This window comes from Gambusia affinis, linkage group LG18 (assembly GCF_019740435.1).
Source record: "Gambusia affinis linkage group LG18, SWU_Gaff_1.0, whole genome shotgun sequence".
NCBI lineage: Eukaryota > Metazoa > Chordata > Actinopteri > Cyprinodontiformes > Poeciliidae > Gambusia > Gambusia affinis.
The window spans coordinates 23,813,267-23,835,741 of record NC_057885.1 but is presented as its reverse complement, the minus strand read 5'-3'; the positions used below and the strand labels follow the sequence as shown (position 1 = coordinate 23,835,741).

General features: G+C 38.0%; 2 protein-coding genes and 1 long non-coding RNA gene across 3 annotated transcripts; 1 reads left to right on the top strand and 2 right to left on the bottom strand.

Annotated features, from left to right (window-relative positions):
• Positions 1 to 6,346: 6,346 nt before the first annotated feature.
• Positions 6,347 to 12,991, bottom strand: LOC122820990 (L-amino-acid oxidase-like). Its single transcript, XM_044098766.1, has 8 exons — positions 12,924 to 12,991; positions 12,646 to 12,686; positions 11,858 to 12,072; positions 11,092 to 11,204; positions 10,728 to 10,929; positions 10,546 to 10,614; positions 9,123 to 9,259; positions 6,347 to 8,367 (listed from the first exon to the last, which is right to left on the bottom strand). The coding sequence occupies exons 2-8, from the start codon at positions 12,674 to 12,676 to the stop codon at positions 7,578 to 7,580; spliced, it is 1,557 nt and encodes a 518-aa protein (XP_043954701.1). The 5' UTR covers positions 12,677 to 12,686; positions 12,924 to 12,991; the 3' UTR covers positions 6,347 to 7,577.
• A 2,257-nt stretch (positions 12,992 to 15,248) lies between these two features.
• LOC122821104 lies at positions 15,249 to 15,788 on the top strand. The gene is made up of 3 exons (XR_006368913.1): positions 15,249 to 15,318; positions 15,529 to 15,634; positions 15,698 to 15,788. It is a non-coding gene; the product is annotated as an uncharacterized LOC122821104 (long non-coding RNA).
• Positions 15,316 to 21,559, bottom strand: LOC122820989 (L-amino-acid oxidase-like). The gene is made up of 7 exons (XM_044098765.1): positions 21,368 to 21,559; positions 20,732 to 20,955; positions 19,249 to 19,361; positions 18,823 to 19,024; positions 17,561 to 17,629; positions 17,058 to 17,194; positions 15,316 to 16,250 (listed from the first exon to the last, which is right to left on the bottom strand). Exons 1-7 carry the CDS (start codon positions 21,396 to 21,398, stop codon positions 15,449 to 15,451), a joined length of 1,578 nt encoding a protein of 525 aa, XP_043954700.1. The 5' UTR covers positions 21,399 to 21,559; the 3' UTR covers positions 15,316 to 15,448.
• Positions 21,560 to 22,475: the final 916 nt, after the last annotated feature.

Genomic DNA, 22,475 nt, shown 5'->3' with positions numbered 1-22,475 from the left:
CAAGTAGAAATTTCAGCCATTGAACCCGGCGTAACTTTATCAACATTACAGTATTTCTTTTTCTGTCCCGCAGCAGGAGGACAAACAGTCACCCTGTTGCACTTTGTAGATTCTCCATCATGACTAAAGTGAAAAGACAAAGATTTCGTCTCCACCTAAAATGATTTGTGAAAGAGAACATCTCTTTGTCCCTCTCATTCTTTAATCTTATGATTCTCCGTTTTTTACAGCCTCACCCGTGTGAAAATGTTTGCCCAGCTGTTGACCTCCAGTAACGACTCCGGGTCTCAACTCCAGCCTCTCAACTCGTCTGACCTCCAACATGGATGCTCCTTCTCAGCTGCCGCCACATACATGAGCTTAGCGTACCACTGTGTCTACGTCGTCCTGGTTTTCCCTCTTTCTGTCATCGTCCTCTGTTTGGGATTCAAGCGGTGGAAACAGCATCGCTCCACCTCAAAGTTCATGGGTCATTCTGACTTCTTCACCTACAACATGGCCGTGGTTGAACTGATTGGAGTCCTTGGAGCCGTTGTTGGTATTTGCTCCAAAGTCATGAATTTGTCAGGGATTGAGATAGTGGGGATTTACATTTCCTCGTTTCCCTGGAACGCCCAGATGTTTTTACCGATGCTGATCTGTGTTGAGCGCTACCTGGCTGTGGTTCGACCCATCACCTACCTGAAGCTGAGGCAGGCCATGGGAACCCGCATCAGAAACCTGATCACAGCGCTCATTTGGCAGCAGTGCTCTGTGGGGACTGGTGGAGTGGCGCTGTTCACAAAATACACTCAGCTAAACTTTCTACCCTTCTCCATAATGGGGTTTTGTCTAATCGCTGTAATTTTCTGCAGCCTTTCGATTCTCTGCGTTCTGATTCGTCGGCCTCCAGGTAACAAAGTTCAAGACAGGATGCAAACTGATAAAGCTAAGAGGAGAGCTTTCAAGATCATCCTGATAATTATGGGAGTGTTGATCATAAGATTTGGAGGCAACATGATTTCCTGTGCAGTGATGGGTTTACCAACAACGAGTCACGAAGTTTGGTGTATTGCCACCATATTGGGGTCCTGGTCAAATCTGCCCAGCTCTATGGTGTTACCGCTGCTTTTTCTCCACAGAAACAGCAAAATGCAACGTTTTAAATAATAATCCTGGATGAGCAACAAGGGTGTTGAAACATTTAACTGACTATCAGTAGTTTACATCATTACAGCCTGATTGATTTAGAAAGCTGGACAAAAATAGCTTTTGTGTTATTTGTTTTTGATAGTAGTATGCAGCGTTTCAAATAAAAAATGACAATCTTTGCTTATTCTCTACTATAAAGATTATTTTTTCCATTTGTTTTCCATTTGTAAGACCTGGGTTTACTGTGGTTGTCATAATACTCTCCCTCTGTTGGGCCAGTGGTTCTAACAAAACCTTTAAGTTTTGAAGTCAAACACCTGGTTAATATTGTTTGGCTCAAAACGGCCTGGTGAGAAATTACAGCATGTGAAAACATGACAATACAGCATTTGTACAGATTATTAATGATGTTCCACTACTGAGATGAATTTTGGTTTTCTGTCAGGATTTATCATTTTAATGTTTTTGTTTTTTTTCTTGGATCTTAAATAACTAATGTTAGTTGATCATTTCTGTGTCAAATATATTCTGTTTTTAATGTTTTTAATGTACTTTTTTATTATTGGCTGTATGAAAAGTGTATCATAAATGAAAATAAAACCTATAAAAAATATGTTTAATATCTGCTTAGTGATTGTTACGTCCAATATAACAATTATGATGTTTGTTTAACCTCTTTATTATTCTTGGCAGACAATCTGACATTTTATTACATCTTTATGTATCCAACTAGTTTTGGATACACTTATAAGTCTTAATAATCTAAACAGAATAAGAAAAAAAAACATGTTTTTACATTCTTATCCAAGTGATCATATTTTAGTTTGTTACTGAAATATTTTCATTTCTGTCCAGTTTATTATTTTCACTGCCCTAAAGATGATGATTAGGTTTTGCTTACATAAGTAAATAAATTTAAATTATAAAACTAAATATTGAATTTGTTGGAGTTATTACTCATTTTGAAAGGTTTGACACAATTCAAATGTTCTGTTAACAAAAACAGCAGGTTTTTCTAACGAACACCGACTCTGGATTTATAGCAGCTTTTGAGAGAACTGAGAAGTGAAGGTGCTTCACACACACACACACACACACACACACACACACACACACACACACACACACACGCACACACGCACCCACACACACACGCAAACACACACACACGCACACGCAAACACGCACACGCCCACTGCATGCTGCTTTTTCTTATTGTACATTTCTTATATAAAAAAAGAAATAATAATAATAATAATAATAATAATAATAATAATAATAATAATAATAATAATAATAATAATAATAATAATAATAATAAAGCCTAATATGTCATCAAATGGATCTGAATAATGACAAAATAATCTGAAACAGAACAGAGACAGAAAAGAGTTTAGATTTCACCTCTTAAATCACATTAATGTAAATTTATTGCAAATAATTTGAATTAATGATGGTTACAGGTTTAAATTGAAAAAAATCACAACATTAAATATGGGAATAAACTTTCTATTATCTTAGTGTGTTTCCAGCTACAGGTGTGTAATATTGACCTGGTGAAATGATTAACTGCTTTCTGTAAAGAAGGCATTTAGTAGGTTTTCTTTGTAATCTGTTCCTGTTTGCAAATTTGACAAACATGCAAATAGATAAATGTATTTTAGAAACTGCCTGGGCTGCCTCCTCTGTTTATGATTAATTTGAATTGTGTTGGACGTTAACAATGAACAGCCTCATTATAACGAAAATATTACAGTAATTCACAATTTAAGCAGCAGAAAAGTTATTTTATTGCACTTTAATACACAAATAGAAGCTCAAATAATAAGATAAATTGAAAAGATTTTTCAGTTTTAAAATCTGCAATGAGCCTTGCAGCAAGAAGGTCCTGGGTTCGATTCCCGGCCCGGGGTCTTTCTGCATGGAGTTTGCATGTTCTCCCTGTGCATGGTGGGTTCTCTCCGGGTTCTCCGGCTTCCTCCCACAGTCCAAAAACATGACTGTCAGGTTAATTGGTCTCTAAATTCTCCCTAGGTGTGAGTGTGAGTGTGAATGGTTGTGTGTCTCTGTGTTGCCCTGCGACAGACTGGTGACCTGTCCAGGGTGATCGCCTGGAACGTAGCTGGAGAGGAACCAGCAACCCTCCTGACCCCATTAGGGACAAGGGTGTAAAGAAAATGGATGGATGGATGGAAATCTGCAATGAGGTGAAACGAAGTTTGTTGTTTATATTCTGATAAATATCTTTTTCTTTGACAGCAGGATTTGTTTTCATGCAAAAACATTTCTGTCTTTGTGTCGGTGCTGCTGAGAAGAAGTTCATCTGCAGCTGCACCAGACACAAGGTGGGTTCCTTTATGTTGTTCCCTGTTATACTTTTAAAAATGAAATCTGAATGCAGGTCCGACGATGTGGCTTTTATTTTGGTGACCTCAGCTGCCGTTTTACTGCTGTTCTCCACACACGTGGTTCCACAGAGTTACTGCATATTGTTGGTTTACAGTCCACTGTTTATAACATTTATCTATTTTCTGAGGGTTGAAATAACCTTAACTTCCTGTACAGACATTTTGTGAAATTAAAATAATTAGAAAAGTCTTATTTTGTTTAATTATTTTCTGTCATCTCATACTTTTCTTGTTTTCTGTTTGAAGCTCAGACTTGAAAACCAAAATGTCCATCAACGCGTCGGGCGGATACGCCAACCTACTGTACAACTGTGAAACTCATAAAAGTGCAGCGTTATTCTCCACAGTCTTCATAATCTTCCGGTCTCTGTGTGTCGTTCCGGTCTCCATCGTCGTCCTCTGGTTGGGTTTCCGACGGCGGCGCTCCACTAAACCCAGCCACTCCGATCTGTTCACCTACAACTCTGCAGCCTTGCAACTCATTTTTGGACTTGCAGCTATTTTATACATCTCTGGCTACTACACTCGCATCACTAATGTTTTAATTTGGGGGGTTTATGCAGCCAGCATGGCTTTTCCTGGAGAAATTGTTCTTCACATCTTGACTTGCGTGGATCGCTATCTGGCTGTAGTTCATCCCGTCACCTACAGGGGGCTGACTCAGTCCACTGGGATCAGGATCAGGAACATCAGCATCGTCTGCACTTGGCTGATCTCTTCCGGATGGGTTGGGCTAGTCGCTGCCTTTCTGCCTGACATGCCTTATGCTGCATATTTCTGCTTCTTTGGTGTCTCAATAATAAGCATTTCTTTCTGCAGCGTCTCTGTTCTTTATGTTCTGATTGATCCAGGGCCGGGTAAAACTGGCAGGAGAAAAGGGAAGGCAGATAAAGCAAAGAAGAAAGCTTTCCAGACCATCATGGCCATCCTTGGAGCGCTCCTCGTGTATTTTGTGGCCTCCATTGTTGCTCTTGCTGTGAAAAATTCAAATCTGCTCAGGGATGCTAATTCATGTCTGATTCTAACGTCTGCACAGTGGTTTGGTATTCCATGCAACGTAGCTTTACTTCTATTGTTTCTGCGCAAAGCAAAGAAGCTTTAGTCCCTACCAGCTAATTACTAACTAACAAACTAACTAACTAACTAACTAACTAACTAACTAACTAACTAACTAACTAACTAACTTAGCAAAGCTTTTGCTGAATGGATCATTTGGAGACACAAATCATGTGGGGAAAAAAACACGTGTAACTCAAACTTTTTCTCTGTGACTTTATTTCTAAGATCTCATGAAATTGAAACAAATTGTGTTTAAGAATCCAAGTTTTCCACACAGACACCAAATCCAGAAATAACTTCACCATGAATTAGAACCATTTATAAAGTGAAAAAACTCAGGGACATCGGAACTGGAGACGTTTTCTGACTTTTGTGTGGAGAACACAGATGGCGTTGTTTCTAAATGTCTGAATGTTTCATTTAGCTCATAATTTTGAAATGTAAATTCATTAATTTGACTTTACTTTCAAACCTGCGTCCTGCAGCAGCTGAATGACCTGGATGCACCACCACGTCCATTTCTGAAGGACTTTATTGAAATGTTGGGACATGACCTAAATTACTCCATTCATGCCAGAGAAATTATTTTTAATAACTTTTTGTAAGACGTCCAGGGTTCTTTCTCTGATATAAAATTTCGGGTAATGATCTGGATTAATTGTATTCAGTAAATCAGAAAATATACTTTGAGACGCACTTTTCAGAATAAAAGTTTTAAAAATAAAAACTAGGCCTTAAGCTACTTCCTGTATGAACTTTTTCAGTTCTTTGATTTCCTAATAATTTAATCTTAAATGTGTTTCTATCAGATGTGAGCAGAAAATAATCATAATTTAGAGAAATAAAGGTTAGAAAACATCAGTGTGAGTAATTAGTGATGTTCTTTGTTGTAGTCGGTTAAATATTTAAAATAATTGTAATAAATTACATTTGACTGTGTGAGGAAATGTTTACAAATAGAAAACATTTTTACATTCTTTTCCACAAAGCTGTAAAAACTGTTTGCTTCAATTTAAATGATCAATAGTGATTTCTGCTCAGCCAACAGCTTGATGGGATCAACTCTGCTGTTAATACAGGAGGAAGAGAATAAATAGATGATTATTTTTTATTTTTTAAACCAAATATAACTTTGACTGAACTGTTATGTATTTAAACCAGCATGCAGGCTCCTTGCAGTTCTTTTCATCTTTGTAATTCTGTATTTCTGCTGATAATTTGGATCAGCTTGTCTTGTTTTAGTTTTTCTGATGATAAATAAATAATAATGGATTAATATTAGAAACCTTTGTAAATATCATTTCTCAGTTTTCTGATCCTCTGGAATTTTGTGTTGTACAGATAAAAACATCTTTTATTAAAATAAAACACAGTTTAATTTTAACCCTTTGACCTCATCCCTGCTTTCTCTTGTTACTGTTTGCATTTGTTCTATAGAACATTTTAATTCAGGAAAATACGAGACACATTTTGTCTTATATTTTTCAGATTTATAAATCTCCATGGTCATGTTATTGGTATTTTTTATTTTTAATATTTAGATGATGCCTCACAAATTAACAATATTTCACAATATGAAACTTAAAGAAACACAATAACTATTGATCACTGAAACCAAAGAAAGCAGCTGGGATTCACTGAAGTCATTGATTAAATCTTCTTTCTGTCCTGATGGTGGAGCGTCTGTTTCAGATAAACACACAGGAATCGCATGAATTAAAATGTATTTTACAATTTAATACACAACCTTAAATACGGTGCTTTATTTGTAAATTCAACACGTATAAAGAAAATAAAACATGTCAATTATATTCAGTCAAAGAGTTTTGGTTGAAGTAAATCCAGCAGGTTTGTGAAATGCAACTGAACTCAGAAAGAAAGAAAGAAAGAAAGAACAATATCACCTCTAGAGCAAAAACACTTTAACTTCAGATTAACACGACTAGAGAGCATAAGGACTTTAAATACATTTCCCATTACCATTTATGTTTAATAAATACAGACTGGTTATCATGACCAGCTGGTCACCAAAAGTATTTATATCTCTATTGGCTGTTTCTGTAATCCTGAATATGTTTAAAAATCTGTAATATAAAGTTTAAAATATTTCAGGCATTTCATGCAGAAGTAAAATAAATATTTAATAATATTTCCTCATGTTAACATGCACTAACCTTTCAGTTTTACTTCAGTTTTGGATGTAATTGTAAACAAAAGTCCTTTTGTAACTTTACATTCATCAGAGTCAAATAAAACTTTTTCACTGCAGCCTGAAAAACTATAAAAATGTAAGAGTATCTGCACACAGTGGATATTAAAGACAAACAGTGAAACTTATTGGTTTTAATTAAGCAATATTTTCCTTAATCTCTTTTACAACAGATTTAGGAAAATATCTCCAACATTTTGGGTTTTGTTCATGAAAATATCTGGACTGAACTTCTGTTGCTAGAAGATATTTTGACCAACTTTTTTGCACCATTTTTTATTTTAACTAGGACTGAAATGAGACCATTTGCATTTCAGTATATCTATATAACTGTCTTTATGTTATCATATATTTATGCACATGAATTGGATCTGATTAAGCGCCTCTAAAATATTTGTTCTGAACTGGGATGAACTGAACCAAATTCAAAATGCATGAAGGGAATAAAATGAGCTGGATGATGATCAAACTGACCAAATATATCGTTTAAAATTGTGATTTCTTCAAATTAAACAAAATTGGTGTCAAATGTTTGTGCAACAAAATAAAACAACTTTGCGTTATCATTTTAAAAATTTAAAATTGTTTCCAGAGGGCATCCAAGGTCAACCAGTCCCCCACATTTACAGAATTAAACACATTTTGTGTAAATCAACTGTGGTGCAAACGTACTACCTGCACACATTTGACATCAATTTTGTTAAATGTGAAGAAGGTGAGATGTTGAACCTCCTGTAAATAGAATCACTTTGTCTCTCAGACTTGGTGTCTCACAGCTCAGTTTTGCAGGAATCTTTCTGCACGGCCTTGTTAATATTCTTAGCTGCCCTGATCGCAGATTTCATGGACGTTTCAATCCAAGCATGAGGAAAAGCCATGTGTTCTCCTGCAAAGTGAATGTGTCCTTCATGCCTGAAGAGCTCAGCAGAATACTCGATGTGTTGGTACGGAGCGAGCAGAGCGAACGCACCCAGGCTGTACGGATCCAGTTCCCACTTCTTCACGATCACGCCCGTGCAGAGATGGTGGACTTTCTCGCCGTGGATGTGCGCCAGGTCCCTGAGGGCCAGCTCCTTCAGCTCCTCATCACTGGCTCCATGGTAGGGGCGCGAGTCGTCGCCCCAGGTGTAGGAGGCCAGGAGGACGCCGATGCTGTCGTTTCCTGGGAAACTGTGGCTGGGGTAGTAGATGAAGCGACTGGGTCTGTCTGTGATGCTCTTCCCTCCCATGATGCCATCTTTCTCCCAGAACTTTTCCTTAAAAGTGAGGATGATTTTGGTCGAGCTTTCATAGTGAACGGCGCGCAAGGCCTCCATCTTTCTGGTGGAGAGAGGCGGATCGAACTCTATGAAGAGGGCAGCTTTGGCCGTGGTGGTGACCAGCACAGCGTCGGCCTGGAGACTTTCTAAAGACGGATTGTTTTCCCTCTGGTACCACACGGTCACACCCTTATGAGACCTGTGGATCCGCCTCACCCGGGAGTCCAGAAGGATGGGAGCGTCCAGGACAGTCAGGAAGGCGCTGGCCAGAAGATCCGTCCCTCCAGTTATTTCATCGTACCTTCACACAAAACGGATCAAAACGGATCAAAACGGATCAAAACGGATCAAAATCAGTTCATCTGCTTTATAATGATTCTGGGACATTTGAGCTTGGATATGTTGATGTAGGCAAGAAAACAAAAGCCTATTAGGATAAACATTACGTAAAAGCTGACCATTAAATTACATATGTATATATAAGTACAATTTGAACGAAATAAACTTATAAGAATAATTTAATAAGTTTAGAAAATTGTTCTCGGTCATTTTTCTTCCTTGGTTCCTTTGTTTCATCATTTCATAACAACAGACATAATATATCACTTCACATAAATCAAAGTTAGGGTGGAAAAAAGGAAGTGATGAAACAGCAGGCTTACAGGATATGACATAAACATGAAACATTAACTTGGCAGCCATCAAATTACACAATTTTATAACAGAAAACATGAAATCATCAAACGGGGTGAAAGAAAATGAAACTAAAAACACAACATGCAAGAAAAGCAAAGAAAAACTGACACTAATAAATAAATAAAACAAACACAAAACTCCTGCAAAATTTGTTTCTATAATGATGTTTTTTCCTTTTTTATTTAACATCTAACTTTTTTTTTGTCCCTCAGTTTATTTTCCTTTGAATAGTTTGGCATCAATCCCACAGAAAACCCATCATATTCTGGTGACGGTGACTGGAGACACAAAGCTTCTCCCAGCTGAACTGGTTTACAGAAACTAAAATCAAATTACAAACAGCATCAGAAATGTTCTCACGTGGTGACGTCGCTGACGTCGTTCTCGATGTAGATCATCTCAGTCAGAGCCAGATGCATGAGGCTGTTTTCATTCAGCAAATCCCCGATCATCCTCACTGCCTCTGCGCTCAGACCGCCTTCAGTTAGCAAATATTCCTGCAAAGAAACAAAAACTAACTGGTGTAACTGCTGGGGTTCAACTGGTTAGTTTTACTTCCTGCAAGTTATTGATTTCATCACTTTTACAACAACTATTATTTGACTGCTTGTCCACTTCTTAATCTATGTTTTAGATTAGCTCTAAATTAAAGTTCAAGCTAAAATGTTCAAATTCCCAAATGATACTTGGTGAAATATGCCTTTCCAAAAGGCCAGATTTTGTTATTTTTGTGATTTTTGTAATCAGGTCAGCCATCAAACTGGACATTAAATTTGTTAAAAATAAAAATGTTCAATGCAGAATATGCTCAAGTTGACAAATAGTCTAGTATAAATAGTGAAAATGTTTGTTTGTTCAATGCACCAGTAAAAATAGGAATCTGGTAATAATAATAATAATAATAATAATAATAATAATAATAATAATAATAATAATAATAATAATAATAATAATAATAATAATAATAATAATAATAATAATAATAATAAAAAGTTTTTATATCTTAACAGAAACTCTGAAGGTTTGAAACGAAATAAAATCAGACAAGTTAACGACTTGAATGTGGAAATGGACACTGACGTGGAAAAACGGAGGTCTGAGGACCTCTAGTGTTTATTACAAGAATTACAACAACATTCCTCCCTTCATTTTAAATCCGTTCCTCTATTTTCCTGTTTGAAGCTCCATATTAAATGCATTATATATTAAAATGAAAAGTGCAATCTGAGTTTTTTATTTCCAGAGGTTAGCATTAAGCTTTACCATGTGAAAAAAACAAAATGTTTATTTTATGTAATTTCTACTATACAATCAAAAGCAGCTACTTATGGTTATCAGTTGTTTCAGTGCAGGGTTATGAAGTTCAGGATGAGCAAATTTACTAATAAATGGCTTCATAAAGCAGCCCAGATGTTTTTACTGACTTCCCTCATTTTGTCTGATCAGGATTTACAACAACATATTTTCACTTAATGTCAAAATCTTCATTATAACCTCAAAAACCTAAATATCTAAACAACAATATTCCTCACTTTCTAACTGGAACTGGTAGAAATACTTTCCATTCTCCATCTTCAGTTTTCTGTTGTTTTTTTTTAGTTTATTTTTTGGTTTTTATTTAAGAGGAAGACGTGAGCTGCACGTCCTGGTGCCTCGATTTTAACAGTTTTTAATGGCTTTCTATGAAATTTGCTGAGAAAACAAACCTAAATCCTGTTTTTGTTTCTTCATCGAGTCTCTGAACAGAGTTGGGTTTGGGGTTGTGATGTCAGCAGTGGTTTACCTTTACAGAATAATGGTCGTATTTCTTGAGCATAGCTTTGCAGCCGTGAGCTTTGACCTCTTCTTTGACCTACAGAAACAAAAATAATGAAAATTAAAACATTGTCAACTAATGCAGGGAATAAATGACAGACAGATTGCTTTTTAAGTTTTCTGTAGATGTTTTTATATTTTCTTTCGTACCTTTCGCAGAGCCCTCTCCAGCAGCTTCAGCGGCGATATGTGGCGTTCTGGTTTTGGCAGGTTGTACTTCAGAACGTCGGGGTTGTTCATCACGGCGTACGTTTTCGTCCGCAGGCCGTGGATGTAGTAGAAGGTGTTCTTGTCGACCATGCGAAATTTATTCATCTTCAAACCAAATTCTTGGATTAATGATCGGACGATACTGTTGGAAGATGTTCATGAGTTTTTTTCTGAGTTGATTCAATTCCATTTTTTAGTTTTAGAGAAGTAGCTCAGATGAAACAACTTGTCAGTTTTCTTCTTTTGGAGTTAAGGTCTTGAAACATCCTTTCTAGTTTTTATTTGATTTGTAATCTTGACTTACTAGTGATAACTGGGGATCCTCATGGCTCCCAGGTCGGCGTACCAGCCTTCGTTTTCATTCCTGTAGGTGTGCACACGGCCTCCAACCCGACCGCTGGCCTCCACTATGGTCACCTTTTCCAAACAAGAGTGTGTTGTTATTGTTTTACTAAGTATTGATTCTTGTAGGTCATATATAACACAGTAGATTTATTCCAATTGACAACAGAAATGTGGTTTATTGCTGTCATTTGAATCAGTAAGTGATCACTGCGTTTAAAATTTGGAGTTTTATTTGACAGAAAAATCAGCAAATATGTGAATCTACAGAAACTAAACCAGGAATAGACGAGTTTATTGTGTTTTTATTACTCCAGTTACAATCTTCTCAGTCTAGCATCTGCTTGATGGAAAAAATATAAATGATTATTTGTAATTGTTAATAAATTCAGTCAAATCAGAGTATTTAGAGCTTTAAAAGTCTGAGTTTTATTAGTGATGATTTTTTTTTAAGTTTTCTGAAGAAATTTGACTTTCTTGGACGATTCATGTTTAAATCAGTGGAATATAAATAAAACTCTGGTGATTCCTCATAATCCAGATAAAAACCCAAAATACCAAATTAGAAGGCAGCTGGATACTTTCTATTAATCGGAATCACAGTAAGATGAAACATCTAGTTTAAACACAATGATAAAGATGGAAGATATTTTTAATATTTTTTATCTGCCGTCCAACAAAAACAGCTGAACGAAACCTCAGACTGTGAGCGACGTTTCCTTCCTAACCTGGTGTCCTGCTTCCCCCAGCAGCTTGGCGGCCGTCAGTCCAGCCATGCCGGCTCCGACTATGACAACATGATGACAGGTTTTAATGGGGGGGAGGCCGTTCTTCATGGTGTTCATCAGGTCGCTGTAGTCGGTGTCGTTCAGGCATTCGGCCAGGTCTTCCTTGACGCTGACCGCAGCGGCCGGTCTGCACACGCTGAGCAGCAGCAGAGGACCTGCAGACACACAACAACAAACATTTTAAAATATATCACCAGGAAACTGATGGAAAGAGAAATATCCAGACATTTTAAGGCAATTTTCTGTTGTTCATTTAAATATTTAAGCAAAAACTTAAACTGCATTTAGTGCATTTTTTATTTTACTTCTGAAAACAACCAGATTATTCATTATTCATATTTCTATGAACTATTATACCCAGATCAATCTGTAACTTTTAAACTATGCTGCTAAAACATCAGGGACAAATTCCTGTAAATATAGGTTGGATATTCAGAAAGAAGTAATATTTAATAAATTAGAATATGTGATCAAATAATCTCTGAAGTTGGACCATCTTTAAGCAGGTATTAGTTTTGATTAGGTTTACATTTCTGTATAAAATGTTTTTTAATATTATGATGCAACACTCGAAATTTAAATGTCATGTTTTCATCAACTGTAAGCAGAAAATCATCATAATTAACAGAAATAAAGTTTTTTCCAGAGCTATGAAAGAAATTGACTTTTCATAAAAATAACTTTGAGATTTTAATTCCCAACTTTCAGAAAGGTCATGAAATACTTACATAAAACCCACAGCAGCACACGAGTCCCCATCTTAACTTTTCTATAACAAACATTGAGAAAAATGAAAGTGAAGCAGGAAACACACCTTCAAAATAAAAGCATAAAATATTACAAATATAATACGTTTAGCATGTTTTGGTCATATTTAGTTACATTTTAAGAGAATAAATCCAACAAATTGTTTCTAAGATGAGTTTGATGTTTGTTTAACACGAGGTTCAGGTTATATTTATTTTCTCATTTCACTTTTAGAAGAGGATAAATTAAATAAATTTACCTGGAGAGGAGCTGCAGGAGAAATGGGCTCCTGATGGAAACGGCGTTTCTTTTCTATCATTCCTTCACCTTTCAGACCCTCCCAGAGGAAACGCCTCCCTTTACTAAAAACAGAAAGACACTGTTGGTTTGAGTTTTGGTTTCACTTTTAGTCAAGTCATGCCATCAGTTGATCAACCACTTGAGTCTCATGATCAATTGGTAAAAGTTCTTCAGTTTTTTAGCTTGTGCCAACCGCCCTGATTCTCTGAATCCTCATATTTCAATATCTAATCTTGGCTTCAACAAAACCACCAGAGCTGAGGTTAGTTACTGTATAATTTCACATCTGCTGCTGTGGTTTATTGTTTCAGCTCTCACTATATAGGACGTTTCTCAAACACATCATTCAATCAGCTGACAGCAGTGAAATCTGCCTGATGAGACGTTAAACACAAACAAGGAAATGGTTCCAAAGATTAATTTTTAATCTCCTTTTATGTGGCAACCAAACATTTTCTTCTCCGTGTCACATGCAGGAAGTGATCAGGAATGTTGTCTGAAAAAGAGAAGTAAGAAAAATTCTTTCGATTTCACAAAACCACTTGACTCTACGGTTTAGTAAACTTTAATGTTTTGGGATTTCTCAAGTTTTAAATCACGGTTACCATTTCCCAATCTTCAAAGTCCCAGTTAAAACACCATGAAAGGAGTAATTAAAAACTAAAATGTGTTACTCTTGTGTGAGGAATCTGATAATATTTCCAAAGATTGTCTAATAGATAAACTTCACCGCTTTAGGATCAAATGAAGAGCTTTACATTAAAGTCATAAACTAATCAAATCCCAAATCAGGCTGTTTTGAAGATAAGTTGTATAAATTGGTTTGGTGTTGATACGGGCTGTCAGGTCCCTGTAGGACCGGTGTCAGAGTCTGGTCCACATTGCCGGCAGTAAGTCGGGCTCGTTTCTAGTGAGAGTTGGACTCCGCCAGGGCTGCTCTTTGTCACCGATTCTGTTCATTACTTTTATGGACAGAATCTCTGGACCAGCCAAGGTGTTGAGGGGATCCGTTTTGGTGGCCTTAGGATCAAATCTCTGCTTTTTGTGGATGATGTGATCCTTTTGGCTTCATCGGGTCGTGATCTGCAGCTCTCACTGGAGCGGTTCGGAGCCGAGCGAAGCGGCTGGGATGGCAATCAGTGCCTCCAAATCCGAGGCCATGGTCTTGAGCCGGAAAAGGGTAGAGTGCCTTCTCCGGGTCGGGGGGGGGTGTCCTGCCCCAAGTGGAGGAGTTCAAGTATCTCGGGATCTTGTTCACGAATGGGGGAAGAAGGGAGCGGGAGATCGACAGGCGGATTGGTGCAGCGTCTGCCATCAAGCGGGCGCTGTACCGGTCCGTCGTGGTGAAGAGAGAGCTGAGTCACAAAGCGAAGCTCTCGATTTACCGGTCGATCTACGTTCCCACCCTCATCTATGGTCATGAGCTTTGGGTCATGACCGAAAGAACGAGATCGCGGATACAAGCGGCCGAAATGGGTTCCTCCGTAGGGTGGCTGGGCTCTCCCTTAGAGAGAGAAGCTCAGTCATCCGGGAGGGACTCAGAGTAGAGCCACTGCTCCTTCACATCGAGAGGAACCAGTTGAGGAGCATCTGGTCAGGATGCCTCCTGGACGCCTCCCTGGTGAGGTGTTCCGAGCACGTCCCTGAAGCTGCTACCCCCGCAACCCGACCAGGATAAGCGGAAGAAGATGGATGGATGGATGGATGGATGGATGGATGGATGGATGGATGGATGGATGGATGGATGGATGGATGGATGGATGGATGGATGAATGCTCGTTGTTCTTCATGTTTGCTGATTTCAGTTTTATGCTGTTTTTGTTTTGTGGTTTTTCTTGTTTAATGTCTTATTTATGTTTTTCTGAATTTTCTTCTTTGCAGTTTGAGTTTGATGCTAAAAGGTTTACTGCAGGTTTTATGTTTTATAATGTTTCTTGAAATAATCTTTTGCAGTTTATTTTCATTGTGTGCATATATTTATAAAATTATTGTGTTTTTTTTATTTGTTGCTGTTGCTCTGTGGTGGACAGACTGAACTTGATTAGATTGTGACAATGAACAGGTGGAAAAATGAACACACTGCAGCTCAAATGTGTGTGTATCTGAATTTAATTCATTAATAAATGAAATTAAACTGCTGAATTTGTAATTGTTAATTCTCAAGTCTTTTATGCGAATATGTGAGAAGGTAAGACATGCAGAATAAATAAATTTAATTTAAAAAATGAGAAAAACTATTTTTTTATTTGCAGAGTTTTACAGAAAAAAGTTTCTCAGAATTTTAAATTTTTCTCATTTTAATCACAGAAACCTGAGACTTCATTTTTATCTGTGACCCTAATCATCTTCCATAGGTAATAAACCTTTAATTAATTTTACACAATGTCTCCCTGTTAAATCGCCAGTAAAAGCAGCTACAAAAACCCAAATCAAACAAATTACAAAATGTTTCTGAATCGAGCAGAATGTGATTGTTATTTAGTTTCAGAGTTCATCTCTCCCTCTGCATCTGTCTGAAATCTTTGTGGCCTCCTTGTTGATGTTGGCGGCGGCCCTGATGCCAGACTTCATGGCCGTCTCGATCCAGGCGTGGGGGAAGGCCGTGTGCTCTCCGGCAAAGTGAACTCTGCCTTCGCTCCTGAAGAGCTCCGCTGCGAACTCCAGGTGCTGGTAAGGCGTGAAAAGAGCGAAGGCGCCGTGGCTGAACGGATCCTGACTCCACTTCTTCACCAGGACTCCGGTGCAGAGCGACCTGACCCTGTCACCGTGCAACAGGACCAGATCTCTGAGAGCCAGCTCCTTCAGCTCTTCGTCGCTGGCGCCGAGGAAGAGGAGGGAGTCGTCAGACCAGGTGTAGGAGGCCAGCAGGACGCCGATGGAGTCGTTTCCTGGGAAACCGTGGCTCGGGTAGTAGATGAATCGTGTCGGCCGGTCGGTGATGCTCTTTCCCCCTCTGATGCCGTCGTTCTCCCAGAACCTCTGGCTGAAGGTCAGGAGGATTTTGGTGGAGCTGTCGTAATGGACCGACCTCAGAGCGTCCATCTTCTGGATGGACAGCGGCGGGTCGAAGTCCATGTAAAGAGCTGCTTTTGTGGTGGTCGTCACCAGGACGGCGTCGGCGTCGATGTGGCACAGAGAGGATTCCTGGTCCGTCCGGTAGGAGACGGTGACGCCTCCCTTTGACCGGCTGATGCGCTGAACCTTGGAGTTCAGGAGAATCGGACCCTGAAGCAACGTGAGGAAAGCGCTGGGCAGGAGGTCCGACCCACCAATCACCTCATAGTACCTTCAACAAGGAAACACTGAGATCAGCAGCAGGATTCATGTTAATTTGTGATGATAAATACAGATTCGGTTAATAAGGGAGTAAAACATCTAACTATTAATATTCTGCATTGGACTCAGGAGAACTAGAATTACTTTATTGTCATTGAATTTTGATATTGTGATTATCTGGGTTTGGCTGAATTTGCAGTGTTTAAAACAACAACAGATTTGAAGAGATGGGCTATAAACATTAAATCTATCTCTGTTCTTTATTTTTACTCAGAAGATCTTAAAACTGAATAATATCAGTTGAACAAAACCTAATTAAAAACGTATATGTAAATCAATTCTAACGTTTCTTTGGCTAGATGAAGCTGCAGTAGAGATGTCTACTGCTGTAAAATTAATTAATGTTAACTGAATACAAAAGATATGATAAAATCTCTTGCTTTGTGTTTTTTATTTTCGTTTCTGCAGGCTGTACATCACACACACCAACACACACAGGTTCAGGCAAGTCAAGAGATTCCAGCCGTGAATCTTTTTGTTTTCCTGCATCTTGCCCAGCAGAAAGAATGTGAGGTTGAACCAGACGCACTATTCAGCAGGAAAAAAAAAACCTAAAACCAAATTCTATATATTATATTCTGAAACTTTTATGTGAAGCCAGGTTACAAAAAATATCCTGTGCAACAAAAGGAGGAATATTTTTGTTTATGACTGAAGTCAATAAAATACAGAATCATTTTGATCTGGAATCTCCTGAAAGTGAAACATTGAGCTGTACGTAATGTAAATATTGAGATATTTGAGCGGCTGGTCCTACGTGACGTTGTCGCTGATGTCTGTCTGGTCGTAGATCATCTCCGTCAGGGCGGTGTACATCATGCTCTGCTCGTTGAGAAGTTCTCCAATCATCCTCATGGCCTCCAGGCTCAGATTCCCTTCTTCTTTCAAATATTCCTATTAAACACAAAGAGAGAAATATTAATGTCATGTCATTTTTTCTTATTTCCAAACCTACAGAGCCATGCAGTAAAATGAAAACCACACTGTCATGGTGAAGTAAATGTTCTTTAAATAAGAAAATGTTAGATTTAATCCCAAAGTGATTTTTTAGGTTCAAGTTAGAGTCTGTCACTCTTTGTTGGGTTTAAAAACTCCTTTAAATTTCTATTTATTTAATCATATCTGGACCCAGAAATCTGAATAAATCTGATATTAGGAGCCAGAAATGCAGCAGGTTTCAGCTGTTTTTGTTGTTTTCATCCTTTCTTTACCAGTTTAAAATAATAAACCAGTTTGTGTTGAAGCGCCGCCGTGTTTTACCTTCACAGAGTAATGATCGTACTTTTTCAGTGCCGCTCTGCAGCCGTGAGTTTCCACTTCATCTCTGACCTACGAGAAAGAAAGAAAAACTCAATCAAGACTAGTGAAGTGAAAAACCCCTGAGGTTTTATGGTTGCTGTCGCTGCAACCATAAATGTTTTACTTCTTTCTGGGTTTTAAAGAAATACAAATACAGGAAGAGGGAAATTTGCTCCACCACATATTAGCTGATGTAGGTAGTTTATAATAGATTACAGTATTTTTTTTTTCTCCAGTGGATATTTACACAAATCTTTACTTCCTGAAGTTTTTAGTTTTGACACCATAAAAAAGGAAAAACCTAAATGACATTAAACAATCTGCTCTGTTCAGGTGAAATGACTTTTCATGAATCATGAACAACAGGAACTTGCTGCTTCACTCCATCTCATTATTTGTGCTGCGTGTCTCAACATGACATTGTTATTTTGCTTTACATTTGCAGGAATGTAAATCCAACCCTCCTCTATCACCTGCTGGCTCTGCCTGCCTGGCTGGGGGCTCCAGGTGTGCAGGGGCGCCACAGAAAGGGGCAAGAACAAATAAAATGTTCACTATTTTTGTTAAAACTAGTAGGTAATTATGTGGTTTTCTACTATGAAAACATTTATTCTAATTAAGTATAGAAAAAATATGAAATACTAGATGTAAAAAGTTAGCATTGCTCTTCTCCCTCACATAGTATCTCCCCTAAAGCGCCAAAGTGTCTGATCATCATAACTCACTAAATTCAAATCTATCACATTTTAAGGCTAAATCTGATCTACATCAATCTTTATCTGAATCCCAGATCATCTTGCTGCCACTACCATGTTTCACTGCTGTGGCTTTCTGGTGATAATCAGATCTTTGGTGCCAAATTCAAACCTTTAGAATCCAGACTGGAACATTTCCAGTTTGGTTTTATTAGTGGATAACACAACCTTCAGCAGGATTTCAGAAGATTTTCACCTGACCTGGACTGTTTTGTACTTTTTCTCAGGCATTTATACTGATCCATATTTATTTATTTTATAGAAACATCAAGTTTTTGCAACACACTCTGATATTGGTGTGTGTCTTCCCACAGTGTGTGTGAATGTGTTTGGGTCAGAGAAGCATCCAAAATGTTTTATACATGTAGCTTCTGTCAATATAGTTACTCAAATAAAGAAAAAATAAACATCAAACTCATTCCATGCTGCAGCTACAGCTGAAAATCGTTGTGATTTTTTTCTAAGTACTTTTTGCAGAGCAGCTTGCAGCAGCTGGTCGGCTGAACGTCCCTTTTCTCCGTCTCGAACTTTGAACTGGAGGACATCGGGGTTTGCTTTGACTGCGTGCGTTCTTTTCTTCACCCCGTTGACATAGTAATATGTGTTGTTGTCGTCCATCGTGAACTTCCTCAGCTTCAGGCCCAGCTGCTGCACAAACCAGAGGACGATGCTGGTGGCAAACAGAGACTGAGTTAAAACCTTCACAGACATAAAACCTGTTTCAAAAGGACGATAGTTTTCATGCTCCAACCAGAACTTTTGTTTAGCCACCAGTTTTCTAAAGTTTCTTTGCTTCTCCTTAGAAACTCTGTGATTTACTGGACATGAATGTATCCACAGAACGTTTTGCAGCTGTGTGTAAAGTACAGCTGTAGCCTTTCTCTATAAACTCACTGGTGGAAACTTGGGATCCTCATGGCTCCCAGTTCAGCGTACCAGCCCTCCTTCTCATTCCTGTAGGTTTCCACTCGTCCACCAACGCGGCCGCTGGCCTCCACTATGGTCACCTTGTTGAATAATAAATGTGAGCTTTAGGAGTTTTCTGAATGTTGTAAAATCCTGTCATGCACTTGCAGCATTATGTATAAATTTAAATGACTAATGAATAAATTAATGTAGGAAACTATGTGGCTCTGTGTAATATCAAAGAAATTAATAGTGAACAAATAAGCAATTTATTTATTGAATCACATTTAACTAAAAATGAGTAAACTGATATTTAGATCAGTAAACAACAGGGAGCCGATCAACCAGTAATGATTCCTGGTTTGTCCTAATAGTTGGTTTGTATCTAAACACAGAAACTATTAGAACAAACCTGATAGTTTATTTCTACTATAAGGTACAAATAAACTAATAATACCTTTGAACCAGTTTCTTATTGTTTCCCATTGGAAACTACATTGTTTTATCTTAATTCAGTCGAAACTCCAATGATGCTTCATATGTTTTCATTTATTCATTTATTCATTTATTCATTTATTCATTTGGGGTCTTCACTCAGTGACGGCCCAGTCCATCATTGGGTGAGAGGCGAGTGCATTCAGGGCGGCTCACCTGTCCACAGAGACACAACACACACACACACACACACACACACACACGCACACACACACACACCCACACACACCTACATGCACACACAACTGTCCATCCATCCATCCATTTTCTGAACACCTTTTGTCCCTAATGGGGTCACGAGGGTTGCTGGTTCCTCCCCAGCTACGTTCCGGGTGAGAGGCGGGGTCACGGGGTCACCCTGGACAGGTCACCAGTCTGTCACAGGGCAACACAGAGACACACAGGACACACAACCATTCACACACACTCACACCTAGGGAGAATTTAGAGAGACCAATTAACCTGACAGTCATGTTTTTGGACTGTGGGAGGAAGCCGGAGAACCCGGAGAGAACCCACCATGCACAGGGAGAACATGCAAACTCCATGCAGAAAGACCCCGGGCCGGGAATCGAACCCAGGACCTTCTTGCTGCAAGGAAACAGCTCTACCCACTGCACCACTGTGCAGCGTCACACACAACTAATAAATAGAAATTTAGAGAAACCATTTAACTGCACTGTCATTTTTTTAATGCTTATCGGTACTGAAGGAAGTCGGAGGATCCATAGAAAACATTTAAACTCAGAGTTCAGAGCCTCTTAATAATTCCTGGATTTAATTTCCATCTGGTGATTTGACTTCACATGTTTTTCCATTGTTTTCATTGTTTATTTTGCACTGGCATGCAGTGTGCTGCCTCTACTCTAACACCTCCACACACTCTGAACAAGACAAGAAGGTATAAAAGATTTATTTTTGCAAACTGCTTGATGTGCTCTTTAATTTATCTGGTGGCTGAGAAACTAATAAGTACCTCGTGTCCAGCGTCTTGAAGCAGTTTAGCTGCAGTCAGTCCAGCCATCCCAGCCCCAACAATAACGACATGATTGGAGGTATTAATGCGTGGAAGGCCATTTTTCAGCGTCTCCAGCAGAAGGTCATAGTCTTTGTCCTCCAGGCATTCTGCCAGATGCTCCTTCAGACTAGCAGCAGCAATGTGGCTGCAGCACACAGTCAGCAGCAGCAAACTGATGGCAACTGGATACACCAAGAGAAACTAAAAGGTTCAGTCAAACTGACCTGGTTTCCTGGGAACATTTTTGAAATAAACTGAACTTCTACAGGTTCAATGTACAAATTCATTCCTGTGCTAAAAAAATGAAAACTTCTCTTGTTTTCTAAAGATCAAGAGTTTAGCTCTTCTAAATTTGGTCATATGATTTCAGTGGCTGTTCAGTCAGAATAAAAAATCCAAACTTTAATCTTTTAACCTCGAAGCCATAAAGCAGAACTAAATATTCCTCAGTGGTTTTTCCTGCAGACAGGAAATGAAAAACTGATATTGCTGATCTGAACTTTCTACATCTTCATTCATCACTTTGCTTCATTCATACAAATGTTGCTAGACAGTTTAAACTCCTACTTCTCAATTTCAAGTGAAAATACTTACATATTTTGTATTTCCCGTCATGCCGACCCATCTCAGATTTTATTTTCTTGTTTCCTCTTTTTATTGCTGAAGATGAAATGAAATGGAAATAAAATCAGAAATGTTTTTGTCTCATCTTTTAATTAAATTTTATATCTGTGCAGTTCTAGGATTCATCATCTGTTCGATTAAATGCTGTTTGTTGTGATTTATTTAGAAAATACCAAAGAATTTCACATTATTATGTCTAAGAATATTATAAAATGAAACAACATGATGTGTTAGAAGCCTGCATTGTGTTTCATGCTGTAATCTTCATAAACATAAACAATATTTTCTTTCATTTTATCTTTAAATCTATGTGAAGATGCATTTTAAGTTTAAATGGCAAAATCAATATTGTGATTTTTTGACAACAAATCTCAGGTAATTTAGAACCATGAGACAAAAACTTTAAAACCAAAACCCTATAAAATATTAAAAGAAAATATTCTCAGAAGTAAATCAATATATTAAAATATTTCTGTACCTTTGAGAGGAACTCCAGTCAGACTTGCTGCTGCGCTTGAGAAGATGCAAAGAATGCTTTCAGTTTTAGACAGTTTCTTTTTAGTTTTTTTATTGCTAAACAAGTCAGACTGCATGAGTGAATGACTCATCCTTTTATACGACTGTCTCATCCAACATCTATTAAATCACAAAACAAATTACCTAAAAAACATGAATAAATTTCAGCAAACAAAGATTTGTATTTTATTTCTTTTCTCTTTTTACTGAATTCATGCCAAGTCGCCTTCTGACCCTGTACCTGCTTATCAAAGGAAATAGTTTTGCTGTTTGTTCAAGGAGCTGCAATCATTTTTATCTAGTGGAGATTTTTATCTGAATAACTTCAGAAAACAGAAGAAAGTTTGAACCGGAGAGTTTAGCTGCTGGTCAACACTGATTTTTAATGTTTCCAGTGCAAATCATGATTCATAAAAACCATGAAACCGTGACAGAGTTCAGGGGAAAGTGAGAGCATAGATTTAATTTTCAGACTGGAGTTGATTAATTATCTTAAAATCCACTTTGGAATTGAATCAACGCTGACGATGTGCTGAACTACCTGCTCCAAACGTCAAATGAC